General features: G+C 35.6%; 1 protein-coding gene across 6 annotated transcripts in view; it reads left to right on the top strand.

Moving 5' to 3' along the window:
* The window catches only part of KIF16B (kinesin family member 16B), a 166,652-nt gene that overhangs the window by 79,994 nt on the left and 68,366 nt on the right, over positions 1–18,292 (top strand). For all 6 annotated transcript variants that reach the window (XM_080408507.1, XM_080408504.1, XM_080408503.1 and 3 more), the window contains exons 13-17: positions 9,481–9,600; positions 10,174–10,225; positions 11,455–11,592; positions 15,839–15,921; positions 16,113–16,201. In XM_080408507.1, coding sequence (XP_080264633.1) covers positions 9,481–9,600; positions 10,174–10,225; positions 11,455–11,592; positions 15,839–15,921; positions 16,113–16,201 — 482 coding nt within the window. The remainder of the gene's footprint in view (positions 1–9,480; positions 9,601–10,173; positions 10,226–11,454; positions 11,593–15,838; positions 15,922–16,112; positions 16,202–18,292) is intronic.

Raw genomic sequence — 18,292 nt, 5'->3', positions numbered from 1 at the left:
GTTCTTTTGAGTTCATTTACATAGTGGGATGAATTACCTCAACTAAATGTATAATTTTGCGATGCAGTAGTACATGTCAGAAGTCACTGAGAATTCAGGTGAGAGGCAAGGCTGCCATGATACATAACATTTATGCACTAATGTTTTCAGATCTCAGTAAGGTTATAAAAGTAATGTAAAGCTTTGCTACTGAAGAAGAAAAACATGACTCACTTTTTACAGTAGGTAAATATAACAAATGTCATACCTCCTTCGGTGAACATGGCTTTCTTCTTTATTATTTTGTATTAGCTGGCAAACAGTAGTCCCCTGGAGGTTCTTCTGAGAATACAAAAAACATGATAGATGCCAAGTTAGGGTTCAGATCAATCAGCAAAATGCAAAGGTTGGTGGTTGCTTTTTGAGGTTTGGGTAGATTGCTTTGCATTTTCTTCCTAAAGACACAGCAGGCTTGTATCTTTAAAGGCAGCATTATCTTCTGTTAGTAGTTGGTGAAGCTGTGCTAATTTACTCTCATTGGCTACATTGGGCCTTAAATGCTAAAAATACTCAAATCTGGCAAAACTACAACCTGCCAGGAATGCCATAATATACTATAGTCTAGACTGCATACAGTGCAAGAGAATCTTCCCTTCTGTTTTTTTCCCTGTTCAGTTGTAGTTTAATTTGTCAAAAATGTGATGGGAATTTTACCCTTCAGTCAATCTTTGGAATGTCTGTCTTGGCTATGAAATATGATTTAGGTATTCTTTTTTTATTTATTTTATATTTTATTCCTCTTGGGCTTGGTGTTAGGGACTGATGCCAGGTTGTAGGTTTCTTGGTATAGGTTGTTTTTATTTAATTTTTAAAGGACACTTCCTTTTGATACAACTAGTACCTGTTTCTTGTGACTATATTTTGGGAATTATACTCTTTGCGTTTTCTCTTTCCCCTTGTTTTATGTGTGTTTATCCTCTTTGAGTTACTCTTTGTTTTGTTTTCTTTGTTTTATTTTTTTAATGGGTGCTTTGATCTTGTTTGACATCTATACATGTAATTCATTATTGTTTCTAATTAAAATTGAGGTCCTTCTATTATGATTGTAGTTTAAGCATTTGGCATCCCCTTATGTTGTTTTTAAAAGCAGTTAAATTACTCTGTTGGGCTATTGCAAATTACACTGACATGTTTGTTTTTATTTCATAGTTAAAATTGCGAAAAAAAGTGTAGTTTCATTATGTGTAATTAAAGGGCATGGGCATTTCCTGTGTCTTTTCTCCTGGCTTTCAATCATTGTACTGTAAATGCTGCAATTTAGAGAATTCAAGTCAATTGACAGTATATTATGCAGATGTATACAGCTTTTATTTATATTTATACAGTTAATGGTAGAATTTGAGTTTGTTTTTAGATAGGGTTTATTTCAGTGAAATTTGAATTAAGGGAAGATATGTGTAGCTGCTGAGAAAAGTTTAGTTTTCCCAACTGAGTTTAACAGCTTTAAAAAAGAAGAGTATCAACAATCCTAGTCACTGCATGACATAGAGCCAGTTGTTAATGCCATTTGTGCCAGCTTAAAGCACCAATTATTTTATGCTTTGAGTACATAAAATCAAACTGATAGTTTTTAAAGGGCACTTTATTCTGTCTTTTTGTAGCATCCTCAAATGTTTGCCTCGAGATCAAAGGGAATATATTTTTTGCAATTTCTGACCTTTTAATAGTCCCTTAATTTGCATTAAAAACTTGATGGAAGTGACAACTCATATTTGCTGTCACTGACCCAGCAAAACCTAGCACGTTATTTGTGGGGAAAAAAGTGATTATACCTTCGTCAGTTACCAGAAAAGTAATTATAAACTCCGTTATTAAAATTAAATGAAAGAAAAATAGTCTGCTAAAACACTACCTGGTGGAAGTAAACATTTAAAGCTAAATGCAAATGTTAAATTCAGAACTGTTACTCTGACCTATGTTGATGCTGAAGCAGATTATGGAGAGACTCAAAATTTGACTAATATTTTCTCCTGAATGGCTTATATTTGCTGGACTAGGGAGGAGACTTAAGGAAAGCTTTTCCTTTATATTTATTTCTGCTACATGTCTTTGAAAAAGTGGAACAATCATAACTTCCTTCTTTCCTGTAAATCTGTTGTTTATTAAATAGTTATTTCCTATTTAATTATCATTTTTAATGTTGTCTATAGCCTGTGATAGTTTCTAGAGCTAGCTCATCCTGGTCTGCATGCTCAGTATATGCTGGATCTGGTTCTATCAGTGATCCCTGCTAGAAACACCTGTAGGACTGGTTCTCATGTCTGGGGATGCTGGTAAAGCATTTGACCCTGGGACACATAGGAAACTATTTCCTTATTTAGGCAGCATGGAAATTAGAATTTAAGTGAAATAAAAATGTTTATATAGAGAATGTGATGCAAGTGATGGTACTGGGAGGGGTGGGAAGTTGGTAGTAGTGTGGTGGGTTATTTATGTTGGGTGTTTTCTTTTTTTTATTTTGGTGGTGTTGGAGCTCATTTTTGGGCTTTATTGTGTTTAATGATTTCTTTAGGTGTGTTAACTGGTGAAGTTTGTTGATATTGAAGCTGGGAAATGTTATTTGTCTAGCAGAGCATCTCGCAGAGGATGGGATGACTAAGGATTAGAATAATAGAAGAGTGATTGATGGAAAATAGTTTGCAGTGCAAAAACATCAGGACTAATAAGAACTTAATACGCTACGGAAGAGGAGGAGGATGGCATGAGACTTTACTGTCATGAGATAGTATGCCCACATGAAAGACAAATAACTCATGGAAGGAACAGTTATGTATCTTGTGCAGTGAGTGAAAAATAGGGGTTCTGTTGTATGTGGTGCTGGCAAAATTGCATATACACTGGGAACATGGCACATAAGTCATCAAGGCCAAGGAAGGTGACTTTGAGAGAGGACACGTTAAACACCATGGTATGGCGAGCCTGGTCGTATGGAAGGAGACGCCTCGAGTTTGGCCTGGTATAACCACAGTAAGGAGAGTGGGTACGACTGCTGTTGGTAGCTATATCAGTGAGTAAATTTTGGAGAAGGAAAACAATTTTTTCACCTGAATGTCAATAGTGATGCAAAGTACATGAGTATGAACTGACTGTTGGTAAGCTCAGACCAAATATCTGAAAACAGTTTAAGGTTACGTAACGGATGAGAGCCTGAGTGTAATCTATGAAATGATTTATTGTGGTATTTGAGAGTTGCATGTGGTAACATAGGAGATCACTTTCAGTTCTTTCCCCCCATGTAGGAGAAGCATTACTGGTGTTTTAAACAGAGGTGAAATTCCTGAAATTTTGCTATAAATTACAGAACTGAACAAGTAAGCCTCCTTGTGTTTTGTAGGGCTTACTGGTGAGTTTACTGAATTTTGAGTATGCTCGCCTCTTAATATTGCAAGTGCAACTTCAATCGTTGGCCATGTGTTCTTTATAAATATAATAATTAGCGTGCAATGCAGTTGAAAATTCAGAAGTAGTACATCTGTTTATGTAGCACTTCTATTTCTGAAGAATCATCTCTAGAATTATTCAGATAATTTCTGTAAATAGAAACAAAAGTCTGTCTGCAGTGTATTCCTCTTGAATCCTGCTATTTTTAACCCATTGAAAACATCTCCAAACATTAGGACAGTACCACCCAAATAATGGGAATAAGCTTTGAGTGGAAAAATAGCAGTTGGAAAGTTTGTATTTAGAAAGGAAAAGAAATAATGTAGGGATGGAACTGGGCCATGTTCCACAGCTGTTTTGTACAAGGGTAGTGATCTTGTTGCATAGTTGAGTTTACAAGACTCTGGTTGTTGTCAGGGCTCATATGTAGACTTTTAACGTGGTAACAGGTTGCTGTTTTGCAAGCATTTGCTCAAAGAACATGCAATAGAAACACTTTGCGGGTTTTGCATCACACTTGAGGCTTTAGCAATTGTGTTAAGTCTTGCGGAATTGTGTGCAAGTTGAAGTCCAAGACCAAAGTTAGAGAGGCGTTTCCCTGAAGGATAGTTATTATTTACCAGTGCCATATGGAATTTAATATACTAGCAAACAACATTTTTAAAGCTTATGTAGGAAGGGAATTGCATGCTGGAGGATTGTCTGTCTTGCCTAAGTAGGCAAAATATTCCTCTGTTTAAAAAGAAAAAGAAGGGGGGGGAAACATGATGATAAACAATATTTTTTTCATTTGCACTGAAAGCTTTCATACTTCACACAAGTATTGGATTAACATAGATAAATGTGTAAATGTACCACTATATGGAGGTTGGTATAGGAATAATAAAAGCATCACATATCTCAATGACGTTATGTGGAAAATTTTGTAACTCTAAAGATAAATTAGATTTCAGTGGAATGCACAGGTGATGCATACAATAATAAGATAATATTTTGTTCTGATTATTGGATAATTTAGGGTGTCAAGACAATTCATCATATCAAAAAAGCAGTAAACGTGTACAAAAAATGTTTTCTTATGTTTATCTTTATGCGTAGTATCTATAGACCACCTTGCTGTAAGAATTTTTTAAATTAAAAAATCAGCCGGAGTCAAAAGAGGCTGAGGATTTGGATTGATAACACAAATTTCTAAGGTATATTTTCTGATAATATACATTAAGACAGTAGGAAATCTGGTTTTAAATCAAACTTCAAACATTCTCGTCCTTTGTGCTGTCAAAGAAAAACTATATTGGCTCAGATTAAATGCTCCTGTATGTGAAGTTGGGTTTATTCAACCGTACTGGGTTTTTCGAATATAAAATAGGGCAAGTGGATAGCAGTCCTTCCCCAGAACACTTCCCATGATTTCAGTGTCTGTGGTTCTTGGGGTTATGGAACCACATGTGCTGGGTACCCTGTGCATTTGTCCACAAGTACCTCCTTTCCTTTTCTCACCATTTCTGTAGTTCATTTCTTGTCTTTATGTAAATTATTGATAATTTGATAAATTATTGCCTGCAGAGTCCTTCAGTTTGACAAGAGGTTGCTTTATTGTTGTGAACTCCTGCTGAATAACTTTTCTACTCCCTTGTATGAGAAACAGCAAGTGAGCACTGCATGTCTGAGAAGTCCCTGCTCAGGTCTGGTACACGTTCATCACGGTTCTGTGCTGCAGTTATGCCTTACTTGATATTTTTCTGAAAGGGCTAACTCTGGAAATACAAGCAGCATAGTCCTCTTAGCGCACACACGCGCCTGGTATAGGCATATCTTTTTTTTTTTTTTTTTTTAATAATGCAGAAGTACAACCCTCAGCTTGCTGGATTTATCCAAAACCTCTGCAATGAAACTGTACTTTTAAGTCACCTAATCTTTTACTGTTGTGGGATGGAGAATATATAAATTTCTGACTTCAGTGAATTGAAGTCCTGGGTTTTAACACACCTTGAATATGGAGTGACCAGCTAAAGCTGCTTGATCCATATTTCTTATTATTTCTGTTTGCATGGCCTCTTTAATGCCATGTATCTTCTGGATTTGGAAATAAATGTTTTTCAGATGCCTTTGAATTCTGAGCAGTATGGAATATTTTTCTTCTGTAGGTATGAAACATTTGTTTCCAGTGATTTAAAGGGAATGCAAAGTGTACTGAGTACATAATTGGAGGAAAACAAATTAAGAATTAGGAATTTTCCTTGTGTGCAGTTTACATCTATATATTTTATAGAGGGCTTAATGTTAGTGCCAGGCCACTGAGTATCTTCAGACATTTTTGTGAACTCAGGGTATAATAATGTATTTTCAATGAAAGCAAATGCACCCGAAGTACCTGTTAGCATAAGAATCTGCTCTAGTATAATCTGGTTAAATATTAATGCAAAGACTTCTGCCATTGCACATTTTTACCCATAATTTCTTTAATTTGATATTACATGCTTTTGTGCATTATTTAAATGTAGACATCTGAACATTATGCTGGCTAAGTAAATTGTCATGTTTTACTGAAAGTATCTGCACAGTATATTCTCAGGATTGTGTGCCAGCAGCTAACTGTTCAATATTTAAATAAAGGAATTGAGGGTTTTTTTGCATTGAAAAGTGTAACACAATTTAAACTTCTCGAAGAGTTTCTATTCATTGAAAGGTCAGCGTATGAATTACATGTACTCTTTTAGTATGTGCTGGGCCAGAAGCAGCATATGTTTCAGTCTACTAGTAGATTGGTCAAGGAATGTTAGAAATATCTTTTGGGCTTATTTTATTTTTTTACTCTAATTCAATATCCCGTTGGCTGTTTTTAAACTTGCATGGTTCCATTTTTGCATGGTTCCATTTTAAGAAATACATTTAAAGCAATCCTAGGTATCTTAGAGGTCTTATTTATCATGGACAGTTATATATGGTGAAGATTAACTCTACAGCTCAAAGAAGAACTTTAAACAAAGATTTTGTTCTTAAACTACCAGAACATATCTTAGCTGTGAGCTTGCAGATGCCACCATATCAGTTAATAGAGCAAACTTAATACATCAGTACAGAAGGGTTGAGGTTTCACAATAGCTTTTGTATCTCTCACAGAAGTGTTGATGAATTTATAACATCAGGATATTTCTGACTGCCGAGTCAGAGCTGAATTCAGAGGGACTATCATTTAAATATACAGCATCATCCCCTTATATTAACTTTGACTCAAAGAAGTGTTTTTTTGTGGACTCAGAATTATTTTCAGAGTTTCTAATTTTTAGGTGAGATCTAGCAGCTCCTAAAGAAGAAAACCTTTCTTTCTTCTTTTTTTTTTTTCTCCTCACACGGTAGCCATTTATATTAACTGGAGTGCTCCTTTGTGGATAATACTTGGCTTGCTTTATTTTCCACAGTTTGTGAATGCATCTTAAATACCGAGGGAACATGCGTTCACTTTTCTGTTCAAGGATAATTCAAGCTAAGATGCATGTGATACGTTCAGCTTTCTTAAACTGTGCCTTGAGGTTTTCATAAATTTTCGGAATGAGTATGTTTTTAATAGGGACAGTGACCTTTCCTGCTCTTTCTCATTTGACTTATGGATTCACTGTTTCTTAAAATTGTGTTGCACAAATGGAAGTGAATCAAATATTGGATTAAACCTAATAATTTTGCTGCCTTATAGTAGCTTATAGTCCTTCAATTTATCTCAGAAGAGGTCCATACTCCTTTAGAAACATCCTTCCTATGCTGTTGAGGATGAAAGAGGGCAATTTGGCTGTTTTTTTTCTGGCCTTTTTCTTCTCTTTCTCTCACTGTAGGAGAACAGAGTAATAAAGATCTACTGGTGAATGAGGTTTCTGTGACTTTGATTTTGGGCAAAAGGGCACAGTTTGGTGTTTGGAGACATCCTTGCAGAAGCTTTTGAATCTGGAATTAAATTTTTAGCCAAATTAATCATTAAAGTTTAGCAGATACCTGATTAAGATTCAGGATTTGCAGTAAATTGTATCTGAAGATAAAAGCTAATTTACAGCAAGTATTAAAGAAAAAAATATTATAGTTAATCACAGCTACTGCCCGCTGCATTTATTATAATGCTTCCATCAACAGGATGCATTCTGCCTGTGAATGGTAGCAATTTACAAAATAAGGGTTTAGAAACTCAATTAATTTGTGTTCTTTAATTTTAGATCTGAATAAATAACCAACACATTTAGTTGAAATCACAATTATACATAGTTTATTTCTGAATATAGTAAAAATGTGTTAAACACTAAGAGACTGGAAATGAAGAAACATTTTTTTTTCTTTATTTGTGATAGATTTTTCTCACCCAGGGGCAGTTTCTTTGCCTCCTGGGATGTCTATTTTTTCCACAGTCAGGGATGTTGGCAAATAATTTGTTATGCTGGGGAAAAATTGTTCAGCTCTTAATATTTTATCAGTTTCTTTGGGCTGACGGTGCCAGTGGTTGTTTAAACGGCCACCAGTCCTCAGCGTTTTAAGTCTTCAACCTCGTCATATGGGAACATTATAAATTATGTATAACAGTAGATGATACTCAATGAATACTTCATGTGATAGGTATTTTTGACTGGAATTACTTTTTCGCTTGAACAATGATTTAAGCTGTATCTTTTGGTTTTATTAGGTGACAGTTATATAATATCAAGGAGTAGCTGGGTGCAGTTTGAATGTCAGAGAGCTGCAGGGCAACATGAATCACAGCTTCTTTCTTTATCCCTGAATGCTGGAGAACTTTTTAATTCATCCATGACCAGAATGGGATTTCCCAGTTTTGTTTTGGAGTGACTTTTGTATGTTGCGTTGTCATTTTGTCTTGCCCAGGTGTATCCATACTTAGGATTTTTTAAACAGAATCAATATTGATGACATTTTGCACTGTGCAGGGAAATGAGATGTAACATCTATTTTCTTCCTCCAGATTTGTGGGTTGCTGTACTTGGTGAAATACATATAACAACCTATCTGTTGTTTTTTCTTACTAGCAATGTAGTTTCTTGGTTGGCTCTGGAGAAGGCATACTGATGACTTGGAAAAGGAGTTGTCATGCTGCTGTCAGGAAACGTATTCCCTGTGTTTACTGGCACCAGGAGAAAAGTGTGTGCTTTATAATACACAGAAGTGATACTTGCTGTTGTTGCCTCTCCTTCCTGGGCTGTCAGTCTTCCTTGGCTTGTAAAGGCTTAGCTGTTTTACATAGAAAAACGCATTCATTTTGAAAGGCGATGTGTGTACGCATTCACAATCTCTGTTGCAGTTATCTTCCAGGCCTAGAAGCCAACTGGATTTTATTTCAACTTGAAAAATAAACATTATAAATACTAAAACTCACTTCAAAGCTATAATTAATTTCTTATTTATTGCATAAAGTCTGATCAGTACTACTTCACGTGGTATTTTATCCAAGGTTGAGGTTGAAATCTCCACTTGTAGTCCTGGTGAATGGTACCTCACTGTACAGGTGGCTGTACGATGTGGCCCAAAGGAATTTTGAAGAACTGAATTGTGCCACAAATATTTCTTACGTTTATTTACTATTGTCAGTGCTTCCCTTACATTGGATGATGTTTAAACTGCTTAGGCTTACAGAATTTTCACGTCTGGGGTTTTTATTGTGCAAGGTTCAGTTTATTTAAAGGTTTGCCAAAGAGTGTTTAGTTTTCTATTCCTTAGCCGTACTGAATTCTGAGTTTTAATTCTCTTTAACATTATGCAAGGTGGTACATAGCTTACTTTTAGACAGCATTGCTTTGTTATGCTCTTGATTGATCTTCCTTATCTGGTATAATTCAGCTGTTTGTCTAGTTTCTTTCAAATAACACCTTCACAGACTTCCTGAACAGCAAGCTTGGAAGGCTTGATGGAAATACAAAATTCATGTTTAAAATGTAGGGGGGAAGGTGCTTTTTCTTGGTGCTATTACAAAGATAAGACGTTAGAAGTAGTTTAGAGAGAGAAGGAAGAGTGGTATTTGTTGCATACTCTAAATAGATTTTTTTAATTTTTTTTTTTTTCCCTTTACAGGAACAAACCTTGGCTCTGAGGAAAGAAGGGATAGGTGTTGTGTTAGATTCTGAACTGCCTCATCTAATTGGAATTGATGATGATCTTCTGAGTACTGGTATCATCTTGTACCACTTGAAGGTAAATACGTCTGTGTTTCTATAGCCTTTATATGCCTTGTGATTTTTTTTTTTCAGTTGGCAAATTGTAGTATTAAATTGCTATTTAAATATAGTACTCATTACGTTTCTCCGCTATAGTAAGAAAAGCTCATTATGTTTCTCTGCTGTGGTAAGGAAAGCTTTTAAGAGGTTGCAACTGATTCAATTAAAACATCTATTAATTTACTGTTTAGGTTTATCCTGAGGGTCAACTGGTTAACCAGAGATGTCTGTTTAATATTGTTACCCATGCATATTGGTTTGTCATTCATCTTACTGTAAAGCTTGACTTGAAATCCAAATCTGGATCGGTTACCTCAAAACTGCAAAGGTGGTTCTACACAAGACAGTTGAAAATTGTATTTGCTAATAGTATTATATAACAGTGACTGTGAAAGCATTTTAAAAAATGCTACCTGATTTTTTTTTTCATGTAAGTTTAAACATCTATTCTGTTCAGGTTACTCTGAGAAAGTGGAAGGATAAATTACATCTTTGTGGGGGAGGAAGGGAGATTTCAACTGAAAATTATGCATGTGTCTCTCTTAATTAGGAGGGCCAAACATATGTTGGCAGAGAAGATGCTATGACAGAACAAGATATTGGTATGGAATTTGGCATTTTTTTATGTTCTTTGATTGTTTTTCCTTCTAACATCCCAATATGTGAACAAAGCTTCATAACTTTCTCTTGTTCAGTTGTCTGTATGTTCTTGCATATTTTAATTTTTATAAAATTTGAGAGCTGAATTACATGGGATTTGCTTCAAAGAGCATGACTTCTAGAATAGCTTGTGGGCTTAAAATTTATTCATATACTTGTTGCTAATGTATTTCTTGCTTCCCTTGAAATTTTATCCTGTAAAAATACCATCCTTTTTCATACAGCACTGTCACAATTACTGCACAGTCATTCTCTTAACCTTTGTATAATGACAGTATTATTATATTGTTATACTTAAAGCAGTCTTTGGACTTTAGACTTGAGTTGAAGAAAATCAGTTCTGGAAGTTGGTAAAAAGTAGATAGGCTGCTTCTACTGATTTTTTTTTTATTCACTTCTTATCAAAGCAGCTAACTGCCAGACCTGGAATGCCTTGTCACATATGTTGCTTAAAGGCAGTTTCATTAAATAAACTGCATCCTTTCATTCTCACTGTAGAGACTGAGAGTCAAATAGCTTAATTTGATGTATTTTTGTGGGTCAGAAGATACCTGGATTAAAATTACTATATAAATACCATGAAACTAGCGAACTTCCATTGCTTTGTGTTATTAAACAATACAGGTAGAGTTAATCAAACATTAGTTGAAGAAGAAATAGAAAGTAGCATAACTAATTGATAAAAGGCCTGAATGTTATTAGAACATAAGAACCTTACTTCAGCCATCCTTGCTAGTCTACAATTGCATGTTATATCCTGTCATTTCAGATTTAGGCATGGTTGCTTTAAGGTCGAGAACCATTCATTATTTCCAAATATGTAAATTTTATTTACAAATATATGAATTTTGCTTTTCTGTTGCTTTGTTGTTTTTTTTATCAGAAGGAAAGAAGCATTTTCTGATCAGGTGCCAAAACATAGGAGGAAAGAACATTACACTAAAAAAACCCAGAACAACCCAACACACTTTTTTCCAATGCAATAAAAAAGTAAACAGGGTCAACATTTAAAGCATGCGGGGTGTGATGAAGGAAGGAAGAAAACTTCCATAATAAAAAGAAAAGATACTCAGATATGTAGTGCGATATGTCCTTAGTAAATTAATATCCGCACGCTAATCTTATTAGTTGTTAGGAGACTAATTATGTTATCTTAATTCTTTGTGTTTAGTTCTTCATGGCCTTGATTTGGAAAGTGAGCATTGCATCTTTGAAAATCTCAACGGTACTGTGAATCTAATACCACTGAATGGAGCGCAGTGTTCTGTGAATGGGATTCAGATTACAGAGGCCACACACCTAAACCAAGGTATTACCCAGCATAATGTCATTTTTGATACAGCATCTTTGTTTCTTTCTGGCAACAGCACTGAAAAAAACCTCTGTGTATATAAAAGGGGTTATTGTTTAATTAATTAATTAAAATTAATTCTGTGTCACCTTAACTACAGACCAAAAGCCATCAGGAGAGCCACAGAGATTTTGTTCTGTCGAAGAATTGCCATGTGGTGAAAGAGAATTCTTTACTAACTTAAGCCACTTCATAATCTTGAGTATGATTTGATAGCTACCCTTTGATTTCGTTCAGCATTCATACAGAAAGTGAACCCCATGCCAGATTGCTTGAGTTGCTGTAATATTCAGAAGAAGAATATTAGTCTCTATAGGACTAAAATAATGTCAGACACACCCCCGCCCCTCTGTCCGAGCTTCAGGCCAGTCCTACTTAACACTCTGTTGCCAAATCCTCGTCTATAGCAGGAAATTCAGCTGGAGTATCTGTTCACTGCAGCTGTAGGGAAATGACAAAACTGTGGAGGCTAATCCTTATGGAAGAAGTTTAAAGAATTTTAATTTTAATATAAAAGCTTTAAAATCTGGAAATGAAAAAGCAGACGGGACAACTAGGAACAAAGATTTATTGTGTTGGCCTGGAAAGGACTGGCTGACAAGTAAGCTGGTGAGTGCTGCAGCAGAGGTTTGGCATGTTTTATCTTCCAGGAGCACCCAGAGTTTCTTCCCATTTAGCAATGAGCTGAAGACCTGTTTAGGAGTGAGGGTGTGACATAGCTCAGCTGCTGAAAAACAATCTGACTTTATATTTCTGGACAGAAGCTTTCAGAATAAGCTTATTCTAACAAAGGAGGAATGCTGTGTTGAACTAGAAAAGTCTTGCATCTTTTCTGAACTCAAACAAGAGCTTCAGTAGTCTGCTTTCAGAAAGTAAGGATTTTTGGTATAGAGAGGGGGTGCTGGTTTTGTAAAGTGTCTATTTCTTAATCCAGAATGGGATGTGTATGTTCTTGTTCCTTTTACAGATACTGGGGGGGGGGGGGGGGGGGGGGAAGGCCAGCCCCCTTTGTCTTATGTTTGAGTAAATCCCATTGAAAAATTGTTAGCAATAGAAACATTGACATTATAGCCAAATAGCACTGTAAACAGCAAGAACTGAGTTGCAATGACTCATTTTTACTTTATTGTAACTGCATTTCAAAGGCAGTAGAGGTTTGGTGTGACTCAGAAGAAAGTAGGAGTTTGGATGCTATTTTCCTCTTCCTGGCACACAGAACAACTCAATTTTTATACTGTGAAGAGTGGAAACACGCTTCCCTCCCAAATTTCTGTCTAAAAAAATTTGCAACTCAAAAGAAGGGGAAAGGGTTGCTTAGAGTTACTAAATTGTGAAGAACAGCTGCATAAGCTGACCTGCAGACTGTAACTAGACTGAGTCTGAGAGAGAGGTGGCAGCTATGATATTAGGTAGGCAAAATTAATGAAATAACTAGTTTAATGACTTGTGCACAATCCGTGTATCCTAGCTGTGTTAGCATTTAGTCTCACAGCATGAAGTGCCAGCCTCCTTAAATATCCGCTTTAGGTAACGCTGATTAACTGCTGATATATTTAAATGTTTCCGTTCATCATTAATAACTGTTCATTTGAAAATGTGTTAAGTTTTTATACTGTCATAGAGTTAAAAAAAAACACCCAACAGCCATAGCAATTAATTGCCACTTCCTTCTACAGATTACTGCCAGCACTTGTGAATTCTGGCTAACACAGCCTTTTTATGTAAATGTAACATACTACAATATTTTTTTATCCTTAAGAACATATAGAAGAATTTTTAGAGCTACCTGAACTAATATTCACAATTAGAGTTTGCCCTTTACCTTAAATATATCCTCATGTTGAACCAAGTTTTCAGCTTTTTAGGCCAAACTACCAGCCCTTCTGAGCTTAACGTAACCTCCCACTGCTTGTTTTTTATAGTTTGTTAATCAAAAAAACCTCAAACCTTTTAAAAAAGAAAAAGTGACTTTTAGGAGTTGGTAAGACCTTAATTATAGATACATTTGTGTGCATAGTTCCAAAATAGTGTTCTCTGTAGGTCAAATATGCTTGATGACATCCAACAGGCATTCTTCTTATATATATGTGTGCGTGTACATATATGTGTGTATGTATGGTTTTTGTTTTTTCCATGGGTGGTTTGTTTTTTTCATTTTGTGCTCTCTGGTCATTCATGTTTTCTAGTCAACCAGTTAAATTGTGAGATCAGAGCTCCAGAAACGATAAAGACTTACCAGTGTGTTTGGCAACCTCCCCCCCCCCCCTTTTTTTTTTTTTTCCATTTAGCATTTAAGGAGAATAAGACTTGTTGCTTATAATAAAGAAATGGAGGCAAACCCCATAGCGAATCCAGTTATGTTTGCATGATGACATTCATGGTGCACTTTGCACACTTGCATTCTGATGGAAAGCTTTGTATAATTATAATGATAAACAGCAGATAATTGAACCTGCTACTTAGGAAATATTTGACTGCGCGGTTTTGTTCAGACTTCTTTTTCCTAAAGAGGGTTTGGTGTTGATGCTTATATAAGTTCTGTCAGGTGGGAGTTAAGATAGTAGAGTTTTTCCTTAATAATAGAATAATACAAAACATTATCATAGGATTCAGAGAAGTACTAAAAGAGAAACTTGAGAGTTGCTCATATGATCGCTCATCTGGGTTTGACTGTCATGGGCTTGCTGTTAAGCCTCTCCTGTTTTCTTTTAAATTCATGAAGTTAGGGGCACATATCTATAACTGCATTCGTTCTGGTTTTTTTTTATTAATTTATTTAATTTGCTTCCATCTAGTAAAGTGATCAAAACTGTTTAATTATTTTCATTTGGAAGGAACTGAAGGAATGTCATAGAAATCCTCACTATTACAAAATCCCCCTCCAAGCAGTCAGTCAGAGTGGAACAGATAAATGGTACAACTGTGAGCGTATCAAGCGATGGTAAACTAAAACCAGTTTTAGCTCTTTTACTACAGCAGTCATGACCATCAGTGATCCCTTTTAATATGCTTACTTAAAAAGTATGCCCAGTGCACTTCTTAAAGGAAAAGCTATCATATAAATTAGAGGTGGTATCAAAAGGACTTTGCAATACAAACCTGTGTAGAGCTTTATGAAAGGTAAGACTTTTTATGGTTAGACTGAGGTAAACTGTTCATATGGTCCAGAATTGAGGTGTTGTGTAGACAGCAAGAAGAGATGTGGTGACTATAGTGCTTTTTGCTGTTTATTTGCCAAGACTAGATGACCTTATTTGGGTTGATAATCCTAATTAAGCTAATTTTAAGAGGAGCATTCCTTATTAAGGACAGCATTTCATTCTCAGATGATAAGAATTTGTAGTTAGCGGTCTCAAGTGCAGTTTTTTCACGCTTTGAGTGTCATGGAGTCCTTTTTCTTTTTAAAAAGAAAAATGCTTGATTCGGTGGTGGTTAACTTGGAATAATTCCATGTTGTGACAGTAGTGAGACATCACTGGCAATATACTTCTTAGTAGGAGAGTATTTATCTTGGTGTAATTGTCTTTAAAATATAAGAATTTCCCATAGTCTCATTATTTGTGACCTGTACTTTTAACTGATTAAATACAATAATGGATGTACATTGAGCAGTATGAATTATTCAAGATTCTTCCCTCAGAAAATAGCTATTTGGTATAAAAATCTAATCATCCCATTTTGAGTAACGATAAACTTCTGTGTTGTTCCACATATAGAAGAAAAAGGTAATTGAGAGTACAAATTATGGTGGTTGGGAACTTTCAGTGTAGGTGGATTCAAACCTGACTGCGATCAGTAGTGGATGGACAGGTTTGTTCTTAGTTAAGTTTATGGATGCTCCCATTGTACCTGGTACCTACTGCTGGCTTCCAAAGTAGCACTATTGAAGTATAGATCAAATTGGGGCAGCTGCATCCACGGCTTCCTCTACCTGTATTTATTCTTCAGCTGAACTGCAGGAACGTGATTGACATTTGTGTGTGTGTTGGGTCTGTGGTTTTTTTTTTTTGTTAAAGTAGGAAGGAATAAATTATATACATCAGTTAATGTGGCTATGACTATGCGTTGTTCTACATTTGGAATTGTCAAAATACATTTTCATTTTGTTCTTGGTTAATGGAAGTCTTTGCTTACATGTGAAAAATTACATGGCATTTTCAGGTACGGAATGTTGTCAGTGAATGGTGTTTGTTTTTCTCATCAGGTGCTGTTATATTACTTGGAAGAACCAATATGTTTCGCTTTAACCACCCCAAAGAAGCTGCTAAGCTAAGGGAGAAAAGAAAGGTGAGATTAAATCAGTGTTTGGTAAATTTAAACCTTTTCAGTTTGCTTGCTAATATAGACATACCTTGATGTGGTGGAATACTTTTTTTTTATTTGCTTCACATACTTTAGTTAATATTTCATCAAGTGAAACAAAGTTTGTAAGCACATCAGTGTTTTTCTAATACATTTATTTTATGGTCTGTTGTTAGAGTGGACTGCTGTCTTCCTTCAGCTTGTCTATGACAGATCTTTCAAAATCTTGTGAGAACCTGTCAGCAGTTATGCTTTATAATCCAGGGTGAGTATGTTCTAAAATGCGGTTGTTAAAATTCCAGCCATTCCTCATTTTAGTGCTTTGAATATTCCAGATGGCAGTAATAGAAAATATTTTGTTCTCAGATTATGCTTGTTAAATAACAGGCTTCTGAATGAAGCCAGACCTTTTCAGAAATATTTGAACTGGTCCATGCTAGAAAGCGGGGTGAAAAGACACTGAGGAGCTTTCCATTCTGCTTAAAACTTGCTTTTACCTGGCATTTTTCTGCTCAAATGCAAGAAGTATAACTGTACCAGCAAACAGCCACACTGATAACTCAGAGTTGTGGTACCTGGAGTCCAGGAGGCAATGTTTGCATTATAATCAAGGCAGTTCAGTGCAATAATGACATGACAAATTTTATGTTCATACTTTCTTAAGAATTACAAGTTAACTATTTTTCCTGAGAAAAATGCATTGTAAACTGAATATCAAGATTTCTTGAGTTCATATAACACCAATACGAGCATAAAAAGGCTGGGAAATTGATGTCTTATGTTCTCACCTATATACCTCCTAGTAGGTGGCCAAGTTGGGATGTAGAAAACAGTTTTATTATACAGTTACAATGACATAGGCTGCTTGTTGTGGAGAAGCTGCTTGTAATGTTTTTACCAGTGTTCTTAAAGTGAGTTACAGAGAATTGATGGTGTTTGGTTCTAATGTTGGTTTTTTTTTCCAATAGCTAGTGCCTGTGTTTTGAATTGAGTGTGAGATGAGGCACTTTAACCACCTATGCACTTTTGAAAAATTTGCTGTAAATTGAATTATAGGCTTGGATAGTGCAGCTTTATTTCCAAATTTTACTGTGGAGTGCTCTTTATTCATTAGAATTTAGGAAGATTGGACAGGTAATAATAACTTCAAGTTAAACAATGTCTTAATATAATGAGTATATGTAGTAACACTGCTTCAAATGTGACTGATCCTTTTTTGCTACTGAACTACATATGGATATCTCAAGGCAGTAAGGTAGTTGCTGATAAATCACAGCATTTTTTCAGACAGATGAAAAAGCAGATCAAAAAAGTATATGTATTTTTTTCTACTTCTTTAGCTTTTCAAGTAGTTCAATCTAGAAACTTCTAGTGACAGTTGCTAGTATTATATTTCCTGTGGGCGAGGGAAAGTTCTTGGCTGTTGCTTTTTTACCTCTGGTTATTAATCAGCTACCATGGGCTTTTCTCTGACTAATAATGGTACTCTGTTACAATACTGGTATGAATAATGCCATTGTGCTGCACAGTACTGCCCTTGACTTTGCAGTCAGCATGGAGTAGGACAGGTTGTTTCAGCATTGCCACGCTTTGGGTCTTTCAAATTTGCAGCAAAACATAATGGCGTAGGCAAGGCCCAGTTGAAGGTGGGCTTAAAAATTATTTCCTTGCCCAAGGAGTTCATACTGTCTTCACGTAATGCCGCATCGTGTCTTACAGGGAAGATTTTTCCCACAACACTTATTTAAAAAGAAAAAAAAGAGAAGAGGTCTGGAGAGTTACTTTGAATGTCTCTGATGGAGTAGATTGCAGCAAATTCTTCTTTTTCCCTGATATGTTTTGTGGAATATAGCTTCTTTTTTCTTATCAGTGCTTCAAACATCTTGCCTTGCTTTCCTGGAAATGGAACAGTGTGAATAATATAATTCTCGTGTACGCAGCAGTTTTTAGAAATGTTATCATTTTTCCCATCTAACACTTCTTGTAACTTTTGTTTTCCTTTTTTGGGTGTGATTGAGAGCACTGTTGCTGTTGAAATTGAGGATATGATTAGGAGAAATACTTTCCATATTCCTGAACAGTTCATGCCTGTGTTTTATTAGACTATAAACTATGAGCAGAGGGTTAATTATTGATATTCTCCTGCTAGTCTGCATTCAATTAATCCTTGAACTGGCTTGCAGGAATAGATATTTTGTCCTGCTTAATTTGTAAACACAAAAACAGATTATGCTTGAGGATCATACTACAAAAGGAATGCAGGTCTGGATGACTTTCCCTTGTTTTTGAACAACAAAACCTGTCTGAGGTTGTTCCATAGTTACTTTGAAGGTCATCTAGTCTAACCTGCCTGCAA

The sequence above is a fragment of the Falco punctatus genome (genome assembly GCF_963210335.1).
Source record: "Falco punctatus genome assembly, chromosome: 12".
Taxonomy (NCBI): Eukaryota; Metazoa; Chordata; class Aves; order Falconiformes; family Falconidae; genus Falco; species Falco punctatus.
Note: the sequence above shows the minus strand (reverse complement) of the source record. Positions and strands in the feature narration are given on the sequence as shown.